The sequence below is a fragment of the Saccopteryx bilineata genome, chromosome 10, assembly GCF_036850765.1.
Source record: "Saccopteryx bilineata isolate mSacBil1 chromosome 10, mSacBil1_pri_phased_curated, whole genome shotgun sequence".
NCBI classification, from domain to species: Eukaryota; Metazoa; Chordata; class Mammalia; order Chiroptera; family Emballonuridae; genus Saccopteryx; species Saccopteryx bilineata.
Genome location: NC_089499.1, coordinates 23175691 through 23195831, shown reverse-complemented (window position 1 = coordinate 23195831; position 20141 = coordinate 23175691). Strand labels below are relative to the sequence as shown.

Below are 20141 nucleotides of genomic sequence, written 5' to 3'. Positions count from 1 at the left end.
CAAATCCTTCATCTGGTTCCGTCCTTGTTACATGTGTAAATAAATTTAGGGAATTCTAGACTTTAAGTGATTTGTTTCTTGATCCTTCAACAATTCATAGTATGTACCTATGTAGTCACTGGGAAAATTACAACTATTTTTCTGAGTTATGTAAACAACTTTCTTTTTTTTTTTGTCCATACAAGAGATTGTTAAAATGTCTCTAGGTAACTCTCCATGGCTCAAGAGAGAAAACCGGGGTGTATGCCAAATTAATTCATTCCATTTAACCCTTAAAGTATAACAGCAAATTAAATCTGCATTATAGAGGCAGCTTCATATAAAGAGTGAAATGAATATGACGCTATACTCTCAATCTTGACGAGAGGGACAGAATCTTTAAAATTCTGGGAGATACTGTCTTTTATTCATTGCTTAGGTTTTTTTTTGTTTTAAGGTTGCCATTTGTAGCTATCTAAAGCTCTATTCTATAATTCACTTATTTAATTCTTGTTCTTTGCCATATAAACATAATTACTGAGAACAATCAATTTGTTCCCACTTGATAAAGGACTAAATTAAGAATAGCAGGTTATACTGCACCGAGTTTAGGGGACATAGGGGATGTTTACTGTGTTGCTATAGAAAGCTTCTCCAGCTTCTGAAAGAATAATTTCCATTCCTGCTCCTATGCCAGTGACAGGTTTGTCTGTTTGCTGGGTTAGATCTGGCTTTCAAATAGCCTGCTGGAGACAGCGAACTGATTTCTGGGATGAGGACTGGAAATATTCTGGTATTCAGGTCCTGCAGTCTGAGGTCACCTTCCTGAGACTACCTCTCACAATTCTTTTTTCTGCAAGTTTTTTGATATTGTGATATTTCATATTTCATGGCCCCAATTTTTCAGGTCTACCTATATAAAAACCAGACACACCTGCCCACACTAACGCGGGCTTTGACCACGTGATCTGCTTGGGCTGTTAGAATCAGGGAAAACTTGACATAAGCAGAAGCTTGCCAAGGGAGTCTTGCCTTTTGACATTCTTTCTTCAATCTTGCTCCCACCAGCCACAAAAACACCTCTGCTGAGTTGCCAGAGGGATGTGAGGGACCCTGGAGGAGAGCTGACTTGTCTTTTCTGAGTCCATTCCAGACCAGCCACACCCCAGGACTCCTGAGAGCATGCAGCAGAGACCAACTGAGCTCGCTCAGCTCAGCAGACCTCCACCAGCTGACCTCAGCTTCATGAGAAATAATAAGTGTTTGTCATTTTAAGTCATGAAGTTTTGAGTGCTTCATTTGTGGCAATAGCTAACTGCTGCAGGGACCCATCAATGAACGTTCTGGAACACGTTTGAGCTTAAACACTGGTTTGCCTATTTGGAATGTTGATTTTGTGTGTGTGTGTTTAATTTGCTTTGTTTTTAAATCAAAAGACTTACAAGCATAAGAGGAGAGATTCAGGGAGCTGGTGAGAGAAAAGAGACGACCATTTGCTATGAACCCCTGATAAACGAGAAATTCTTTTCCAGTAATATTGAAAATACATTTTTAATTTTCTTTAGCATTCTACAGAGCATATATAAGTGACAGCAAAAATAAAGGCTGCTGGCATTTTTTTTATATAAATCTTTGATAGAGGCATTTTGTTTTCCTTTGCTTCCGAGGCCTCCAAGGTCATCAGCACTTGAGAGACTCCGTGTGCTCATGCAGGAAGATGTCTGGGGGCTTCAGGAAGGACAGAACCACATGCAGGAGTCCACCGTGTCACACACCAGTCACAGGACACCAGTCACAGGCAGTCACAGGGCTGGCTCCCTGCAGGACACCCGGTAACAGTCTGTTCCTTAGGTAGGAATGCGGAGGGAGTGTTCCAGACACGAGGCTGGAACAAAAACAAGACGCTCTCTCAGAGGCTACGGGGAGAAGAGCAAATTGAAAGGACTCTTCCATGCTGTGGGCACAGGCCTTCGCCTCGGAACTCAGCGGCTCAGATAATAGAAACTCAGGGCAACGTGAGATTAGGGGCTTTTCAGAGAACAGCTCTGTTCTCTTTGATCCTGATAAATTCACCACTGAGAACAATAAAGTACACGAAGCATTCTAATTCAGTTTTGATCCACTAAATGTCAGTAAATAAAATGCACTCAGAGGATTTTTCTTCTGACTTTTGTTTCCCATGTTGGAAGAGAAAAATGATGGAATCTTTCCACAACTGGTTTTCTTGAAATACTTTAAAGTATTTCTTTTCTAAACTAACCAAGTATAAGCGTATTCAAATTTGCCTGCACTTACTTACCTAAGTTCATATATATTTCTTGTAAAAATGTGCATTGTCACACAAAACGGGTCTGAGGTCATAGAAGAAAGAGAGGGGAAACCATGGTCCCCAGAGGCAAAGCCATGCTCTCTTAATGGCAGACAAAACTGCTTCTTTGATGAGTGTGATGTCTTTGAGATGGTTCACAGGGACCCTGTCCTAGGGATTCGACCAACAAGCTACTGGGGAGCCTCAGGAGGCCATTCTGCGTGTTCACCTTACTGGGTGGTCACCTCACTGGTGGGAACTCAGAGATAACAGTCCAATGACAACCACACTCTGGGAGATGATATGAGTCATTCAAGTCCATGGAGTGACCTGGCCCCTTGCCAGTCTCTCACCACCTTGTGACGAGCCTGTAGGGCAACGTCAGGCACCAGGGAACCACTTGCCTTCTACTTGAACTCCAACTTCCCACAGTAGTTTTTATTTGGGGACCTTCCCATGTCCTTGAAAGATCCATCTTTCATCTTTACCAAGGTGGGATTTCACTTCCAAGTCCTCACATTGACTCACTCCTCTGGGTGTACGAATACTTCAGCTGCTCCTTGAAACGGGGTATCCCCAAACCTTTCGCATTTCCTTCAAAATTCACTGAAGTACGAGCAACACACAGAACATAGAGGGCAAGGAAAGTGCAACTTAAGTCATTTGTAAGCCTCATATTCTCTTTCAGAATCCTGACTCCAATGGTGCTTGAAACGTAGGACTAAATTATCGGTTAAGAATATCATTTTAGAAGTGACCTTCACAGTCTGACTTAAAGGTGCTAAGGGTTTAAAGCATATGTTCCTCTTGGCTTGCTATTTCTAGTCTGAATCTCTCTCTACCTGTGTTATGGGACCAGTTTGTCATCTGATTGCAAAAACTTCGGCTATTTTTCATTTGTGAGCTCATCAGATCAATTCCCGGCACCTACCCAGACTTGATGATTACCTGGCAAAACGATAGTGATTTCCTATAAAAATAAAACCTCTATCTTTGTTCAGAGAAAACAAAGGTAAACTAGTTCCAAATGATAGCATTTAAAAAGTCACATATTGCCCTGGCAGGTTGGCTCAGTGGTAGAGCATTGGCCTGGCGTGCAGGAGTCCCAGGTTTGATTCCCGGCCAGGGCACACAGGAGAAGCGCCCATCTGCTTCTCCACCCCTCCCCCTCTCCTTCCTCTCTGTCTCTCTCTTCCCCTCCCACAGCCCAGGCTCCATTGGAGCAAAGTTGGCCCGGGTGCTGAGGATGGGTCCATGTCCTCTGCCTCAGGTACTAGAATGGCTCTGGTTGCAGCAGAGCAACGCCCCAGATGGGCAGAGCATCACCCCCTGGTGGGCATGCCGGGTGGATCCGGCCGGGCGCATGCGGGAGTCTGTCTGACTGCCTCCCGGTTTCCAGCTTCGGAAAAATGAAAAAGAAAAAGTCACATATTTGCTATAATACACATCTACTCCTAATACTTCTGGGCATAGTGCAGAGCTGCATGGTACAAACTGAAAAAAAGGGCAGCTTTTCATGTTTAAAGAAATAATTTTTAGCTTTCCACTGAGAATAGAGTTCATTTACTTTTAGGATAAAAGCAATAAACTATTTAAAATTTTATACATTATTCTTTAATCACTGCATATATGTAGTTTAAAAATCTAGCATACCTCACATATCAAGAATGCTGCTCTATTTTAAGGTGTGTGAATTCACTTTGAAAAACAACTTTTGTGCATCAATCCAGAGGAAGTGTAAACTTGCAATATCCATCAGTCACTCCATCAAAATCATAAACTCTTTCCTGTTCCTCTTGTTAATTTCAAAACAACACCATGGCAGGAATATAACCAACTATAACAATCATATTTACAATGTGCAATTTAACTGTAATGACACACATTAAGAATTTCTTTATCACAAAGTCGTTTCCCTGAGACATTTGAGCGTTCCTTGCAATATGAAAAACAGCATTCAAGGATAAGCATACTGTTAGCAGCACATTTCAATTATCCCAATGAAAAAGGTCCAAGATGATGCTTATTTCTGTCGATGGATACAATCTAAAAAATATGAAACGCACTTATCATCACATTTAGTTGTTAGACATGAATAATGTCTAACAGTGGAGGAATGTCTGCATGTTTGGACAGAATTTCACCCAAAGTCAAGGTCAGTACGCAAGAGCACTGAGCTTCCGTCGCTTAGAAACCCTTCACGGCTGCGTCCCAGGGCGCTGAGAAGCTGTCCTCTGCGCCACCTCTCCATTGACTTCTGTGCTCATGCATACACAGAATTAGAAAATAAAGGGTAAACAATAAAAATAACTCCTAAAGAAGCTTTTCCTGCTTTCAGATAGAAGCTGACGCTATTTCTAAAGGAATCCAGCATATTGATTGTATTTGGTTGCCTGCCATTCCCAACAAAAGAGAGAAACAGCAATAAACATATTCTGCAATTTAGCAAATCAAAAGAAGGGTGTGGGTTCTACGCAGAGTAATACTGATAGAATTGATTAAATATCACCTTCACACATCTGCAACATGAGTGGTGATTAATTGATAGTATTATTTGTCTTTGAACATTAAAATGTATAGATTTTCTTGAGCCATAGATGGTACCTCTAGGATGACCTTAATTCCTAATCAGTTCCACCATTTGGTCAACTTTAGGTACTGTTTCAAAATGCCAGACTCTGTACTCTGTCTAAGGCCACACAAATATCTCTATTAAACTCAAGCAGCATTTCCCTAAGAGATTTCTGAAATTCATCCATGAACACTGGGTCTAGTGCCCATGTTACTATTCCCTGCAAATCTCTAACTAAATATCACACATCAAGAAGGAGACAAGGTTAACAATCGGTAAGACAATTCACTGAGAACGGAATACTTTACTTTTAAAAAGTAAACGGGCGTGACCAGGCAGTGGTGCAGTGGATAGAGTGTCAGACTGGGATGTGGAGGACCCAGGTTCGAGACCCCGAGGTCACCAACCTGACTATGAGCTCATCTGGTTTGAGCAAAGCTCACCAGCTTGAGCCCAAGGTCACTGGCTCGAGCAAGGGGTCACTCTGAAGGCTGTAGCCCCCGGTCAAGGCACATATGAGAAATCAATCAATGAACAACTAAGGAGCCGCAACGATAAATTGATGCTTCTCATCTCTCTCCCTTCCTGTTTGTCTGTCCCTATATGTCCCTCTCTCTCTCTCTGACTCTACAAAAAAAAAAAAAAAGAAAGAAAGCAAACGGAGGTTTCAAATGCACATATTCAGACAGAGCTGCTGGATCATAACATAATTCACTGAAGTGCTTGTATAACAAAAGGGATCTATAAAGACTGGTTCATGTTCTATCCCATCCAAATATTCAGTGACTGAGAATTAGACGAATTCACAGGGATTTCATCACATAACAAATAATTAAAAATTATGTATACAAAAGAAAAACATTTAAATACAATCAAGAAAAGATTGTGAGGCCTATTAAGTTCAAGTAACGATTTCTTTGCACTGAAGACCAGTCCAGAGAGTCAAAACAAAATGATCATTCCTGTTTTATTGGAAGGGGGAGTGGATCTTGTTGTTAACAAGAGAGTTTCTGCAAAGTTAACTTTACTGTTGGGATTTGCCTCCGTGTACAAAACGGTTTCCTTCCCAGCATCTAACTTTCTCTTATGGGGCTGGTCTTGCCCTGGAAGAATGTTGATTCAGGAACTGGTAGTTTAGAGGAGGGATTCAGATAGCACACATCATCATTTTGGCAAAAGAATATAATTTTCAGTTGATGGACCTAAAGCTGCTGTTGAAAAAGACACGCATCGCTTATTTTTGTTCATTCTGCCTGGCTCCTAGCATAATAACTGCCATTGGTCTGGTCTAAGAGTGTTAGGTAGGAATCTTCTCCTCCAGGACTCACGTTAACAGATTTTTTTCCATACTATACAGAAGGTTACTGTGTTTTAACCTCTATAAATATACTGAACTAAATTCTATTCAATCATGCTAAAAATACACCAATGTAAATAAAGATAAGAAAATTCAGTGAAAAGTGAATAAAAAGCATAATCTCAGCTTTCAGATTACTAATTATATAGCATTAGAATGTTCTTTAAGTAGTGAGAAGTGCAGTCTGACTTGGCAATAAGGACATTTCTAGACATGACACCAGTTAGAAGAAGCCAGTTTGAAGAGATGTTAGCCCAATAAGAGTCTAGAAAATTGTCATCATAAACTCCCTCTACATAGGACACTGGCATTCTAATCTCTCTTTTTCAGGGATGTGTCAACAAATAAAGAAGAAACTTATTATATAAGTTATTTTCATTTCAAATTTTCAATGATAAAAACTTTAAAGCAATGTAGTTCATCTTAGTCAGGAGGGACTTAGAACAAGGAATATTGCATCTCTTTCATGGAGTCTATGAACTCTTCAAAGTGCTCTAAAAACACTATTAGTTTGATTAGCAGCAAAGCATTAGTCTAATCAAAATCTCCCCTCCCCCCACATATTTGTACATATGCACACTGTACATGAATATAGTCTCTTACTCTAACTTAAATATGCATGACTATCTGATGCTATTCTCAGAGGCTGTGCAAGGTTACAAATACTGTCTACACTGTATCAGGGTTCAAGAGCACTAGCACCGAGGTGGTTAAGAGAGAACCAATCCTTTCATTAAAACAAATCAAAAATATCAATCACATTTTAAATATCTTTTAAGATTAAAAAAGATGGGAGATACAGCAAATCACCCAAATATGTTATTATTCTAAGTTCTATAATTTTCTTTATCTAAAACTACTTTTTACATATGGAAGGCTAGATGTCTTCAAGCATAGTTTCAGCAATCCTAAGTATAAAATATTCCTTTTAAAAATATGACAAGGTTGTTGGTTGTTGTTGTTTTTTTTCTTTCTAACTTGGAGGAAAGTCCTTGAGGAGTGGATTTTTTTCCCCCCAGGGGTGAATTTTGCAGCATTTTCTCCCAGAAGCACACTGAGAGCCCGGCCATCCTGTGTACCAATCAGGCATCCTGGGAATGGAGTGCTTGGGGCACTGCAGCTCCCAGAGGGCCTAGCACCAGACCTCCGGAAGGAGGTCCTGCGGGCACCATGACATCCTGGTTTTTCCTCTTCCACATTCTTTTACCCACACCCAGTCCTTGGACATCTTGCCGTTGAGGCTGAAGTCCAGAACTTGAACTTCCACTGGGAAAACCAAGTCTATTCAAGATGCAGCATTTTCATCTTTTGGCTGGGTGGTTCTTGGTCCCCCATGGATAGGAGTGATACCTGGAAGATTCAGAAGTGGAAAGAGTTCTGTGGAGTCACAAATATTAAATTCACACATTCAATTTCAAGAGAAGTATCTCAGGTGTGTAAGTAAATAAATCACAACAAATAAAAAAAGTGACTCTAAATATAATAGAATGGGGACATGTTCAGTATTAAGAGTGTTCCTCTCAAATTATGAACCCAATAGGAACTGATAACCTTTTATAGTGGACAAATAAACACCAATTCAAAGTAGCTTGTACATTTAAATGCCTACACACATTAAATACCTATTCTATATATTCATCAGTTAATTGGGGTGGGCAGAAGCAAGGCCAGTAGATCTCTTTTTTATCCTGCATGTCACTATTTCTCAACACATTTTGCGTTGTTACAAAATAAAATATCAATGGGCACCTCTAAGTATATAAGGATGTCATTTATTCACTCACAGAATTCAGCATGCTAGGCTCTATCTTTCTGGCTGGGAAGTTAAATGTTTATGTGGGTCATATATGATTAATCATACAGCCTTAGAAAGGATCAAGAACAGAGCCTGTTTTGAGCTGGTCAAGTTCATTTAGACCTTGTTTCTTTATCTTTACTCTGCTTTCTTCCCCTCAATTCAGTCTTACCTCTCCTTTTCGAAAGCCCAGAAATGAGGAATCCCTTCTTTGCTTATGGCTTCTTGCTGCTATTTCTATTTCTGTGACCATTTTTCAAAACTAATGCAGCATTTTGTGCCTGAGACATTCTTTCTACCAACTGCCCCAGTACTCTCCCATTATTTAAACAGTTCTAGAAATCTTCCCCAAAGACAGCCAATAACTAGATGCCAATGGAATTCTCTCTATCCCTAAATAAGCACAGCCTTTAATTTAAGCTGAAAATGTGCCATATCTTGGCTGAATGCTTTAGTTCCTGACATGATGTTTTGTAGATGTGTGTATAAATTTGAACAGACAGTCTTAAGTTGTAAACTTGAGTCAAACAGGATTTAGGTATATAATTCCTTCATGGTAATTAACCAAGGTCATTTCATAACATTTCGTGATAGGGATGATGATAAAGACAGTGAGAACAATAGGAGATCTGGGTAGATACTGGCAGGGGAGTTAAAATAATGTTTCCCATTTCTAACCACACTGCTAGAGGAGCTTCTCTCAACTCATGCTCCTAGTAGAAGCTGAAGAGTGGCTGGGCTTAACAGGGTCAAGAGAGTTCTTTCCTACGGTCCATCTCAGAGTCTTTTATTTTTTTCTTACAGAGACAGAAAGAGTCAGCAAGAGGGATAGACAGGGACAGACAGACAAGAAGGAGAGATGAGAAGCATCAATAATTAGTTTTTTGTTATGCATTGCAACACCTTAGTTGTTCATTGATTGCTTTCTCATATGTGCCTTGACCGTGGGCCTTCAGCAGACCGAGTAACCCCTTGCTCAAGCCAGCGACCTTGGGTCCAAGCTGGTGAGCTTTTGCTCAAACCAGATGAGCCCACGCTCAAGCTGGTGACCTCAGGGTCTCGAACCTGGGTCCTCTGCATCCCAGTCTGATGCTCTATCCACTGCACTACTGCCTGGTCAGGCCATCTCAGAGTCTTTAATGGGTAATGTGTGTCAACATTCTCCAAAAATGGAAAATTGTACCTTCAGAGTTTCCCAAATATATTTAGTCATAAAACTTTATTTTTCGGGGAACATCTACTAACATCTTTGATAATATTGGCTATTCTATGAAACCTAATTGAGAAAATACAATCTACTGATTGTATATACTGATTCTAAATACTTTTCCACATCCTGTGATATTTAACATTGTCTTTCCTTTAACTATAAAAAAAAAGCATGAGTGTCTCAGCTGATGTGATCTGCATTTGAAATTATGTGTATGTCCAGCTTGTGAAGTATTATAGGTGCTTCTAAAGAGAGCCTGACTTAGTTCTTTGGAATTAATTTGGAATACCTGTAAATAAGTGATGGCTTTAAGCACAACCCAGGGTTATTTTTACCAGTAAACTATAAGGAGTCTTTCTCCCAAGATATAGTCTATCATTGCTGTTAGAAGAAAAAATGAAGTGTTATGGCTATATGAATTTAAAATGAATGATTTATTTTAATTTGAAGCATTTTCAAAAAATTTATTTCATCTCCATCATATGTTGCTTGAACTTGATCATTTAAATCATGTCTTCCTATTCTATTCACAATTCTGAATATAACTGTGAATAATTTTTGCCTTTGTTATTAAGCACCTTATCTGTTTATCATAATAAGAGAATTTGCAATGTCTTTTAATACCAGACTATGCCTTTGAAAGTGAAGTAATGTTTGATGTTTTAAAAACTTGATAGTAGAATTAAAAATAAGAGAAGCAAAAATTTCAAAGTAACGCTGAAGTTGTTTTTTTAAAAAAGTAAAAATAGTTCTTGGAAAAGCTTCTCTAAGTTCACTCACAGAATTCAGCATGCTAAGAATTAAACACTTTATTTTTCATTAATATTTCATTCATTTTCTGCAAAAATATGAAAACATTTATTGCCCATGATCCAGAGTCTCTGAGAAGATACAGATTAAAAAATGGCAAGCGGGCCCTGGCCGGTTGGCTCAGCAGTAGAGCGTCGGCCTAGCGTGCGGAGGACCCCGGTTCGATTCCCGGCCAGGGCACACAGGAGAAGCGCCCATTTGCTTCTCCACCCCTCCGCCACGCCTTCCTCTCTGTCTCTCTCTTCCCCTCCCGCAGCCAAGGCTCCATTGGAGCAAAGATGGCCCGGGCGCTGGGGATGGCTCTGTGGCCTCTGCCTCAGGCGCTAGAGTAGCTCTGGTCGCAACATGGCGACGCCCAGGATGGGCAGAGCATCGCCCCCTGCTGGGCAGAGTGTTGCCCCTGGTGGGCGAGCCGGGTGGATCCTGGTCGGGCGCATGCGGGAGTCTGTCTGACTGTCTCTCCCTGTTTCCAGCTTCAGAAAAATGCAAAAAAAAAAATAAATTAATTAAAAAAAAAATGGCAAGCGTGACTCCACCCCCACTTCAGCCAAGGTACTTGAAATAATAAGACACTGAGAGTCAATAACAGACACTCAGACTACCCATGGAAGGCTGGGAGCTTTCAGGCCAAGAGGAGAAAATGAATGTTTTAATGCTCTCCAGGAATGGTGGGAGGAGAGTGATTATGGAAATGGTGATTTAAATTAACAATATACATTTGGAAAATGAGAATTACTCATCATTTTGCTACAGTTACAAGTTACAGCAGAACTAAATTTACAAGGGTAGTATTTTGGAAACATATTGTCAAGCCAAAAGAACAAGCAGTTAAAACACTCATGTGTGATTCTGAAGAACAACTTGTGGAAATAGAGAAAAAAATGTTAGAGACTGAACTAATCTCAAAAAGAATCTAATTTCTACATAATGACCTTAACAGGATGCTCTTGGGCCCTTTTTCTCTTACTATGGCTACTAATAGTTACCTATGGGGAAGACGTCTTGAATAATTTAAATATTGGTCACAAGATAGCTTCACTAGCTACAAGGGAAGGCAGTTCCTCCAGGCATAAAAGGCCACTTGGGGATCACACACTCTACAGGACTGTGCTTCCTACAGCAACGTTTAAGCCATATAGAATGTATATGTGGTAGCTTATTATCAATACACATTCTAAATGGCTCCTTGGAAAAATGGAATTCTTGGAAAAGTCAAAAGACAACTCATGGGTGGTAGACATCTTTGGTGCCCGTATCCCCTCATCCCTGCCACTGCAAAGACGGCCAGCCTGATGTCCAACTGCCAGCACCTACATGGCTTTTCCCTGACCATTTCTCTGGCCTCTAGAACTTGCTCTGTTCACCCTACAGAAGACCAGAAATGCCAGGTAACTAACATCCCCTGGGAAAAGACCTCACGCAATGAATGATGGAAATTGGAAGACTAAGTAAGGCCTACGTTCTACATGGACTCTTGGACTTTGCCGGTGGGATCAAGCTCCAGTAACCCGCAATGGTAAATTGCTTGAAAATGAAACCTTCATTGAATTATTTCTTCACTCCCCTACCAGTGCTTCCTGAAATTGCTTCTCAAATAAAGTAGTTGTATGCAAATCTTTGTGCCCAACAGTAAAATTGCAAGAATTCAGAACTGGATTAAACTGAGAAAATAGAGTATATTTTTAAAACAACCATAATGATAATAGTAGGAGATATTATACAGCCCCTGTAAAATGAGGTTTCTTATTTAGGGCACTCAAATAGCAACATCACAGCAAACCCCTCTCTCACAAACATAACTTAAATTGACCAGAAGTGATTATTTTGTTGCATTTTTCCTCTTGCATTTTCCTCCTTTTCTGTACAAACAATGAGTAGATTTCAGTGATGGATATCTGAGTTTACAGCTCTAATAGAATGTAGCCAACTAATGCTTAATTTTTAAAAATCTAGAAAAGCTTTTCCATTTCATTGCATTCATTTTTTATGGGAATAAATTACAACTAAGTGATCACCTTTTCTTTACCGACTATACAGTATCCATAAAAAACATGAGCAACATACATTCTACCAATGGCAGTATCTAGTCTAAGCCAAGGTATTTTATAAAAGTGGTTAAAACAAAGTTGGGGGAAAAAAACCCTCTAGGATCAAATACAGAGAAATCAGATCTAATATCTAATGACCTCAATTGATTTTTTTTTTTGAAAGCAAACTCTAAAGCTCACCTGTTAGAAGTAAAATTGTAATAACCACTTTCTTCTAGGACTTCTTCAATCACTGTCTGAAGTTCAAAAAAAAGAATCAAGTTAGTATTGAATTAAAAGCAACAAAATAAAATCTTAGAGAAGAACATCAACAGCCTCACCTGCATCTGTTCGTATGTTATTCCTTCCTCCGAGTCAAAGCTGCTGGGGAGGCCTGGAATAAATCAGGGAAAGGCTGACATCTGGTTCACATTTTCTTAGATTTTATTGGCAATTATGATTCAACTGCAGTGAAAACAGGTCAATTTCTTAATGATGAAGATGAGTACGTACGAGCACATTCCAATTATCTTGGCATAGAATAGTCAAACGTTTTGTTCTCTCCCTTTAACAACTAGCTGCTTTGGAGGGGGCCACCACAAATTAATACTCAAAGATTTGGGGTATTGCTCATGATATAAAATAGCCAATAAGTTAGGTTTGTGGGGGCAGGGGATAAGAAACGGTGAGGAGCGATTCCAAACTGCAACTGATGATAATGAATGTTCTGATTATTAAACCCTTCCTGGCTCACAAGGCAGAGAGTAGATACGTACTAGAAAGAAAGTAAATTTTTAGAGGGAGGCAGAAATAGACAGTGAAAGACAATAAAGACCCAAACCTTTTCAATGGCTGCCTGGAGGGGAAAAAGATCCATACATTTAATGTCAATAGACAATATTTCTTTTGATGTTTGGTCTGAGTATGATATACCAAGACCTTCAGTCACCTGGACACCGCCCAAAGTAATGTCAGCCAACTTCCACTCAAATCAATCAACACTGACTTAGGCGGACCGCCTGGAGTTTCTCTGCCACTTTGGAGAGAGAAATATCAGTTGCTTGAAGGTGGAAGGGAGGCAAAAGGAAGCGTGCTTTTCAAGCCCAGCTTTAAGGTGTTCCCAGAAGTGCCCACGGGCTCTGCTGTCTTTGCCCCTGCCCAGCCTGTTGTGACAAAGGACATGCCTGGTCTGCTCTGGGGTGGGCTGTCCAGCTGCCCTGGTAGAATCTGTCAGTTCTCTCTCAGGCCACTGGGGGACTTCAACCAGAGCCCTTCACTTCATGAGAGTTGCTGCTGTGAGAAGTCTTGCTGCAGCCGGACGCACCTGCCCCGGGTCAGAAGCAATGACTGGAGACATCTAGGTAACTTCGCCTTACGGATTTCTTGGGAACTATTTTAAATGAAATTCTGCCTGCACAGGGCTAGCTTTATCCCAGGAGCTAAAGACTTAGGGAAATTTTAACAATTAATGTATGGAATGATTTGCCTACCTTTGGCAACCACAGAAACCCAACCCAAGTGAGTGTTTTCCAGGCAGAGGGGGAAGGGCAAGTCTTCGTTTAACCATAAAACCTTACTTCTGTCCATTCCACTGAATAATGCACCTAATGTTCATAGGAATTTGAAAACTATTGAAAGAATCTGAAACCTCAGAGCAGCTTGGAAACTTCTGAGAGTTCCAATGTCACAAGAAATGTTCCATTCTGGTGAGCCCCCCCCCCCAATGGCCAAGCACTTTCTATATGTCTGTACGGGTTCTCATTAAAGCCAGGATGCAGGTACATTTTTATCCCTGTTTTACAGGCAAGGACACTGGCATGCAGGGAGATCAAATCATTTGCCCAAGGTCAGCTACTAAGTGGATGAGCCAAGATTCGCATCTAGGTATCTATCTCAATAATCTGTACCTTTAGTCCCTATGCCAATTGTACCCCTATAGGAGATTTATGCAAAAAAATAAAAATAAAGAGAAAAAAATTAAACATGTCCGATGTAGATTCTTCAGGGAAGTTTCACATTTTCTCTATTTTAAATATTCAAACCCTTCATTTCTGCTTCTTTTAAAAATCTCCCTGGATGCTTTGGGGCATTTGATTTTCCATCCTCAGAAAAGCAAGAAGAAAGAAAAGGCAACATGGCTCACCCCCACGGATTCTACTCTTTGTTATGGTTTTAATAAATGATCAAGGAAGCCACACTGGGTAGAGTCACTCAGAGAATTTCTGGGCTCTTCCCGTATGTCCCTTCCAGCCATTGCGGTAGAGAATCAAAAATAAGCTCTGGCCTGACCTGTGGTGGCGCAGTGGATAAAGCGTCGACCTGGAAATGCTGAGGTCGTTGGTTCAAAACCCTAGGCTTGCCTGGTCAAGGCACATATGGGAGTTGATACTTCCAGCTCCTCCCCTCTCCTCTTTCTCCCTCTCTGTCTCTCTCTCTGTCTCTCTCTCTCTCCCTCTCTCTCTCTCCTCTCTAAAAATGAATAAATAAATTAAAAAAAATAAGCTCTGTTTTTCTTTTAAATTGAAGATAATCTTTCAAGGATAGCTGTTGATCCAAACAACGTGTGTCTCTGTGGAAGCCAGACCTCCTGTGTGGAAGCCCATTACCTGGCGGGTCACTCGAGCACGGGTTCTTTCCGTCTGCTGAGTGATGTAATAGATGGTAATCTGCGGTGAAAAAGCTGGGCTCGATTGGCTCTGGCGACCCCTGAGATAACTGGAACAGAAAAGGCAAAGCCACATCTTTTACACTTGGAAGCAAATGGAGTGAGACCTCTGCGTGGGCTTTTCCTCTTCCCTATGTCCCTGCACAGACAGTTTAGGGCTCTGTGCCCCTCCGTCCCTTGTAAACAGATAAGCACACATTTTCTTCCTTCCATAAGAACGTATAAACTGGAGGCAGCAGCCAAATTACAGTGAAAGCAAGTTAGACAATTCCCTGGTCACTTGAGGGAAAAAAAACAAAAAACAAAAAACCGGTACATTTTATAGCTTTATGTGAGCAAAATAAAAAATAGATAGAAAAATGATGGTATGGGCTGGACATCAAAATGTTATTTTTATCAGGCGTAGGAAGAACAAACTCCAATTATTCAACAGAATAATGTGTTTAGCCCAAATCTTCATCCTTTTTCATGTATTTGCTTTGAACAATGCCTTCTTATTCGACCAAAACAAACACATCTTTTAAGGCATCTTTCTGAATTGCTATTAATTAATTTTAACTTGTGAACTTTGATTCCCAACGCTCTAAAGGAAAGAATACATGACAGAATTTATTGAAGTTCCGATTGTTTGATGGTCTTTGGTGCAGCTGAGTCTTTTCACTGGAATTTCAGACTAAACATTTTTCAACCTCCTTTCAGCTTTGGTTGCTACCAGCGTGTGGGCTGGCCAAGTTTTGGTGCCTGTGGTAATATAATATACATTTAAAATGCCGATTCATATTAATAAACCAGAAACAAGTGGAACAAATTGGACTATGTAATAGTTGTTACCTTGGAGTCACATACTCTGTTCATGAATTAAAATATATACAACATTGTGAAGTCACCTGAGAAAACTGCTTGGCAGTATAAAATATATACAATGAAACAACATATGCCCATCCTATGACCCAGCAATCCCACTCCTGGTTAGAGACACAAAAGAAATGAGTACTTCTGTCCATCAACAGACATGTGTAGGAGTATTCATAGCACCTTTTCACAATAATCCTAGACTATAGAAAACCCAAATAAATGTTCATTGGGTGGCAGGATAGTTAGATATATTGTAATGTGCTCACCCAATAGAATTCTTTAAAGCAGTGAGAAAGAATAGACTATGGCAGGGGTCCCCAAACTACGGCCCGCGGGCCACATGCGGCCCCCTGAGGCCATTTATCCGGCCCCTGCCGCACTTCCGGAAGGGGCACCTCTTTCATTGGTGGTCAGTGAGAGGAGCATAGTTCCCATTGAAATACTGGTCAGTTTGTTGATTTAAATTTACTTGTTCTTTATTTTAAATGTTATATTTGTTCCCGTTTTGTTTTTTTACTTTAAAATAAGATATGTGCAGTGTGCATAGGGATTTGTTCATAGTTTTTTTTATAGTCCGGCCCTCCAATGGTCTGAGGGACAGTGAACTGGCCCCCTGTGTAAAAAGTTTGGGGACCCCTGGACTATGGGATACCCACAGCAAAAGAAACCAGGAACAAAAGAACACATAGTATATGACTTCACTTATATACATTTTCACAATCAGGCAAACCTAACCAATGGTGATAGAAATCAGGATAATAACTACATTGTGGCGGGGTGGGTGGGGGGGTGGCCAGGAAAAAGCACAGGAGCCTTCTTGGGGACTAGAATGTTCTGTTTCAGTGTGGGTGGTGGTCACATGGGTGAACATATATGTAAAAGTTCAAGGAGCTGTACATGTATCTCATCGTATGCATTATGCATTTTATACCTTAATAAAAACATTTTATATCAGCAATTTATTTTCCATCAATGCACTTTGGACACTGTAGATACAAATCATTTGTGTTTTTTAGTCTTCATGCTGCCAACACTACACTCTAGAAAAAAAATATGGTTCTACCCTTTTATTATTCCTGAAAACTTATTTTTCTTACTTCAGTGACAACTGATAAAACTAACAAGCCATTTGTAAAATGACAAGATTGTGAGATTGCAACATTCTATAATGCAGGAGGATCTGATAGTCACACGCTCAATAACTTTCTCATCAGTGTCATTAGGACGCCATGGTGGTGGCCCTAAGCAATCTGCATTTCTTATAGCCGAGCTAATAAGTTGCTCCAACTAAGCTTCTTAATATGTGTTACAAAGCTGAAAATGATTTCCTGGTATAACCTTCCAAATGACTTCAGAAGAGATTGTTTTTCATACGGCTGCCTGAAATGCACATCCAAATTCGGTGAGTTTATCTGAGTCAGTGTAATTATTCATTAGATATATTTTTGAATCCTAAAGATTTCATAGGCCGGTGGATGTTTAGGTCTGCACAGTAAATATGTGAATTGTGACCCAGAGAGGTTAAAATGGCCATTTTAAGACGACAAGGATGAGTCCTTCTTTATTGATTCAAACCTTGAAGAGAGGAGGTTTCCAGTACTTGCATCGCATTAGCAGTTTCCTTCAGTTTAAGAACTGCAAATCCTCAGCGGGACAGGTGATGGATGAAGGCAAAACTCATTAGGTTTGTGTTTGAATCCCAGATACATTCATTTTTGTTCTAGGAACTTCCCAAAGCTTCTTTTTGCGGTTCAATTCTTTTGACATACATATTTCTTTCAGCAAATCTTTTCTGTTCCTACTATGTGTTATGATCAAGTTTTGTAAAACAGAGAGAAGCCATCCGACCCACATACACTGATGCTCTATCTAGCGTATACGCACCATTCTGGGCACCATGGAGGACACAGAGATGATCTGGCCTCCGCAAGATTTGCTATCTGACTCTCCGTGAAACAACAGATTGAAGAGATAAATAATGAAGTATGAAATGAGGTGGTGAGTTCTAAACCGTCAGAAAGAAGGATGCTTCATGAAGACGAGGGCGGTTCTCTGAGGTTCTGGAGAGGAAATGGTGGAGCTGAACCCTGCAGGATGGATTTGGGTGGTGCAAGGGGGCAAACTGACATTCCAGGTGAGAGGCACTGACAGGCGGAGGCAGGCACTCCACATTCGTGGTGAAGTGAGAGAAGGGATATGACGTAAGTCTATATTATGGAAGTATGAAGATTTAGGTTGAAGGCCCTGGCCAGTTGGCTCAGTGGTTGAGTATCAGCCCAGCGTGTGGATGTTCTGGGTTTGATTCCCAGTCAGGGGACACAGAAGCGCCCATCTGCTACTCCCTCTCCCCTCCCCATTCTCTCTCATTCTTTCTCCCTCTCTCTCTTCTCCTCCCACAGCTATGGCTCGATTGGTTTAAGCAAGTAAGCCCCAGGCACTGAGGATGGCTCCATGGAGCCTCTACCTCAGGCATTAAAAATAGCTCGGTTGTTAGCATGGCTCCAGATGGGCAGAACATTGGTCCCAGATAAGGGCTGACAGGTGGATCCTGGTCTGGGCACATGTGGGAGTCTATCTTTCTATCTCCCTGCCTCTCACTTGGAAAAGAAGAAAAAACAAAAATGATTTAGGTTGAAGAGAGAAAGGCAAGTGCCATTCATTAACTCAATGAGTATTTTTTAAGTCAACTAGTATGTGCCACTCACAAATCCTAATAGTGGGGCGGGGGGGAGATGGTGGCCAAAGATTTGTACTCTTAGAGCTTACTGCCTAATAAGGGAGAAATATGTCTGTGAAATGTCCTCCTGTATATATAAATATATAACATTACAACTGTGCTGAATGCACTGACAGACAAGCCTGTGGCTCTGGGAAGTAATAGATTTAACTTAGGAAAGGCTTTCCAAAAAAAGTGACACTTATACAGAGAGCTGAAATAATGAGGAAGAATGAATAAAGGCTGGAGTGGGAAGATCACAACAGGCAGAGGACAAAGCATGGGCAAAGACTCAGGAGGCTTTATATAGGGCCCTGTGGCCAGTGTGGGGACAGCAAAGGACAAGAGCATGTGAGAGGAGAGTGGAGAGGCAGGCAGGGCTGGAGAGGCAAACAGGACTGTGAATACCAGTGAGTACGCGGGTGTTTTATACAAAGAACCACCTGAATTGTTTCAGGTGTCTGTGTATGTGTGTGTGTGTGTGTAACATGATCAGATTTCTGCTTGGAAAGGGTCACCCTGGATGCAATATACATGATCGTCTGAGTGAGGCTGGCGACACCGAGGTGAAGGCAGACAGACCATGAGGGGGCTCCTGCAGATAATGGGCAGGCTCTTATGGAGGAGCTGGCTTCTCAGTCCAGTGGCAAAGGATAGAAAATAGATTCACATCCCAGGCTGAAGATTTCTTTTGCACCTAGAAGGCGAAGGCTGACTGCCTTCCACCATGGTGGTGTGAGCCACCCCAAGCTTCTAGGATCAGAGAACAGAAGACGGGGTCTCTGAAGAGAGCTCCCGCCTTAATGCAGAAGAAAGCAGATAAGGCATGGGGGGTGCATTTAACAAAAGGAAATCTCTTTTGTGTCGGGAGAGAAAAGAAAGACAGCAAGGCAGGGATCAAAACTGAGACCCTAAGTAATAGAAGAGAGAACACTTTGCCCGAAAGACACGCAGGGATGGAATATCACTGGGGGGGGGGGGGGGGCTCTGCGGCCTCGCTGGGTTCAGGCCGTTCGCGTCTGGAGCTTCCCTCTCACAAAGCTCGGGTTCTGTTAAAGTAAATGTTGTCTACAACCTGTGCTATTCTGGATATCATTTGAATAAGGATATAAAAACCTAGCAACATGTAATCTTTTCATCCCTCCATGGGAGATTTAAGCTTCGGTCTTCTTAAGATCTATTTATTGGTATTCACGATATGATATAGAAATGTAGTAAAAAAAAAAAAAATCAGAGGCCCCCCATCCACTTCTGTTCTGATCTCCCTTAGCTTTGTTTCTTGGCCTTATTTGCCAACACAAGCCATGAAAGAGATTCTGCTCTCTCATCTCCGAGGCTGTGGGGGGTGGGGGTGTTCTGTTTGCCTTCTGCTGTGTCCTCTCTCTCCTCCGTCTCCTGTTTGTCCATGTGCGGCCACCACTTTTGGAAGGCCACAAAGCCAAAACACACTGTTTGCATTTCTTATCAAAGAGCCCAGCGTACAGCCAGTGAGCAAATTTATGCCCAGGATTAAAGACACCTTAAAGGAAAAAGAAACCTTAAAAAATAAAACAGTCATTAGCAGCGTGACTGTACCAAAGTTTAAGTATATGATGAAACTTTTAAGAATCATAGGAGATTCGAGTGGGACCCGGTATCTTCACTTAGGCGGGCCAAGTTGCTCGGATTTGGATCCTTCAGGGAGGGACAGGATCATGGGGGCTGGTGACCATCTCCAAGGCCAGTGTTAAAATGGCTACTGGCCAGGACAAAGGGATTTCCTGTCACCACGTTGTGTTAAACAGAGAGAAACAACTGTATTTCTGTGTAGTTGATGTGACCTCGTTGTGATTTAGTGTCGTTACGTA

General features: G+C 41.1%; 1 protein-coding gene across 4 annotated transcripts in view; it reads right to left on the bottom strand.

Annotated features, from left to right (window-relative positions):
• Nucleotides 1–7238: 7238 nt before the first annotated feature.
• NEK10 (NIMA related kinase 10) overlaps nucleotides 7239–20141 on the bottom strand; it is a 194938-nt gene continuing 182035 nt past the window's right edge. For all 4 annotated transcript variants that reach the window (XM_066244946.1, XM_066244943.1, XM_066244944.1 and 1 more), the window contains 4 exons: nucleotides 14665–14773; nucleotides 12400–12452; nucleotides 12260–12315; nucleotides 7239–7566 (listed from right to left, as the gene is read on the bottom strand). In XM_066244946.1, the coding sequence (XP_066101043.1) occupies nucleotides 7518–7566; nucleotides 12260–12315; nucleotides 12400–12452; nucleotides 14665–14773 (267 nt within the window). In that variant the 3' untranslated portion in view covers nucleotides 7239–7517. The remainder of the gene's footprint in view (nucleotides 7567–12259; nucleotides 12316–12399; nucleotides 12453–14664; nucleotides 14774–20141) is intronic.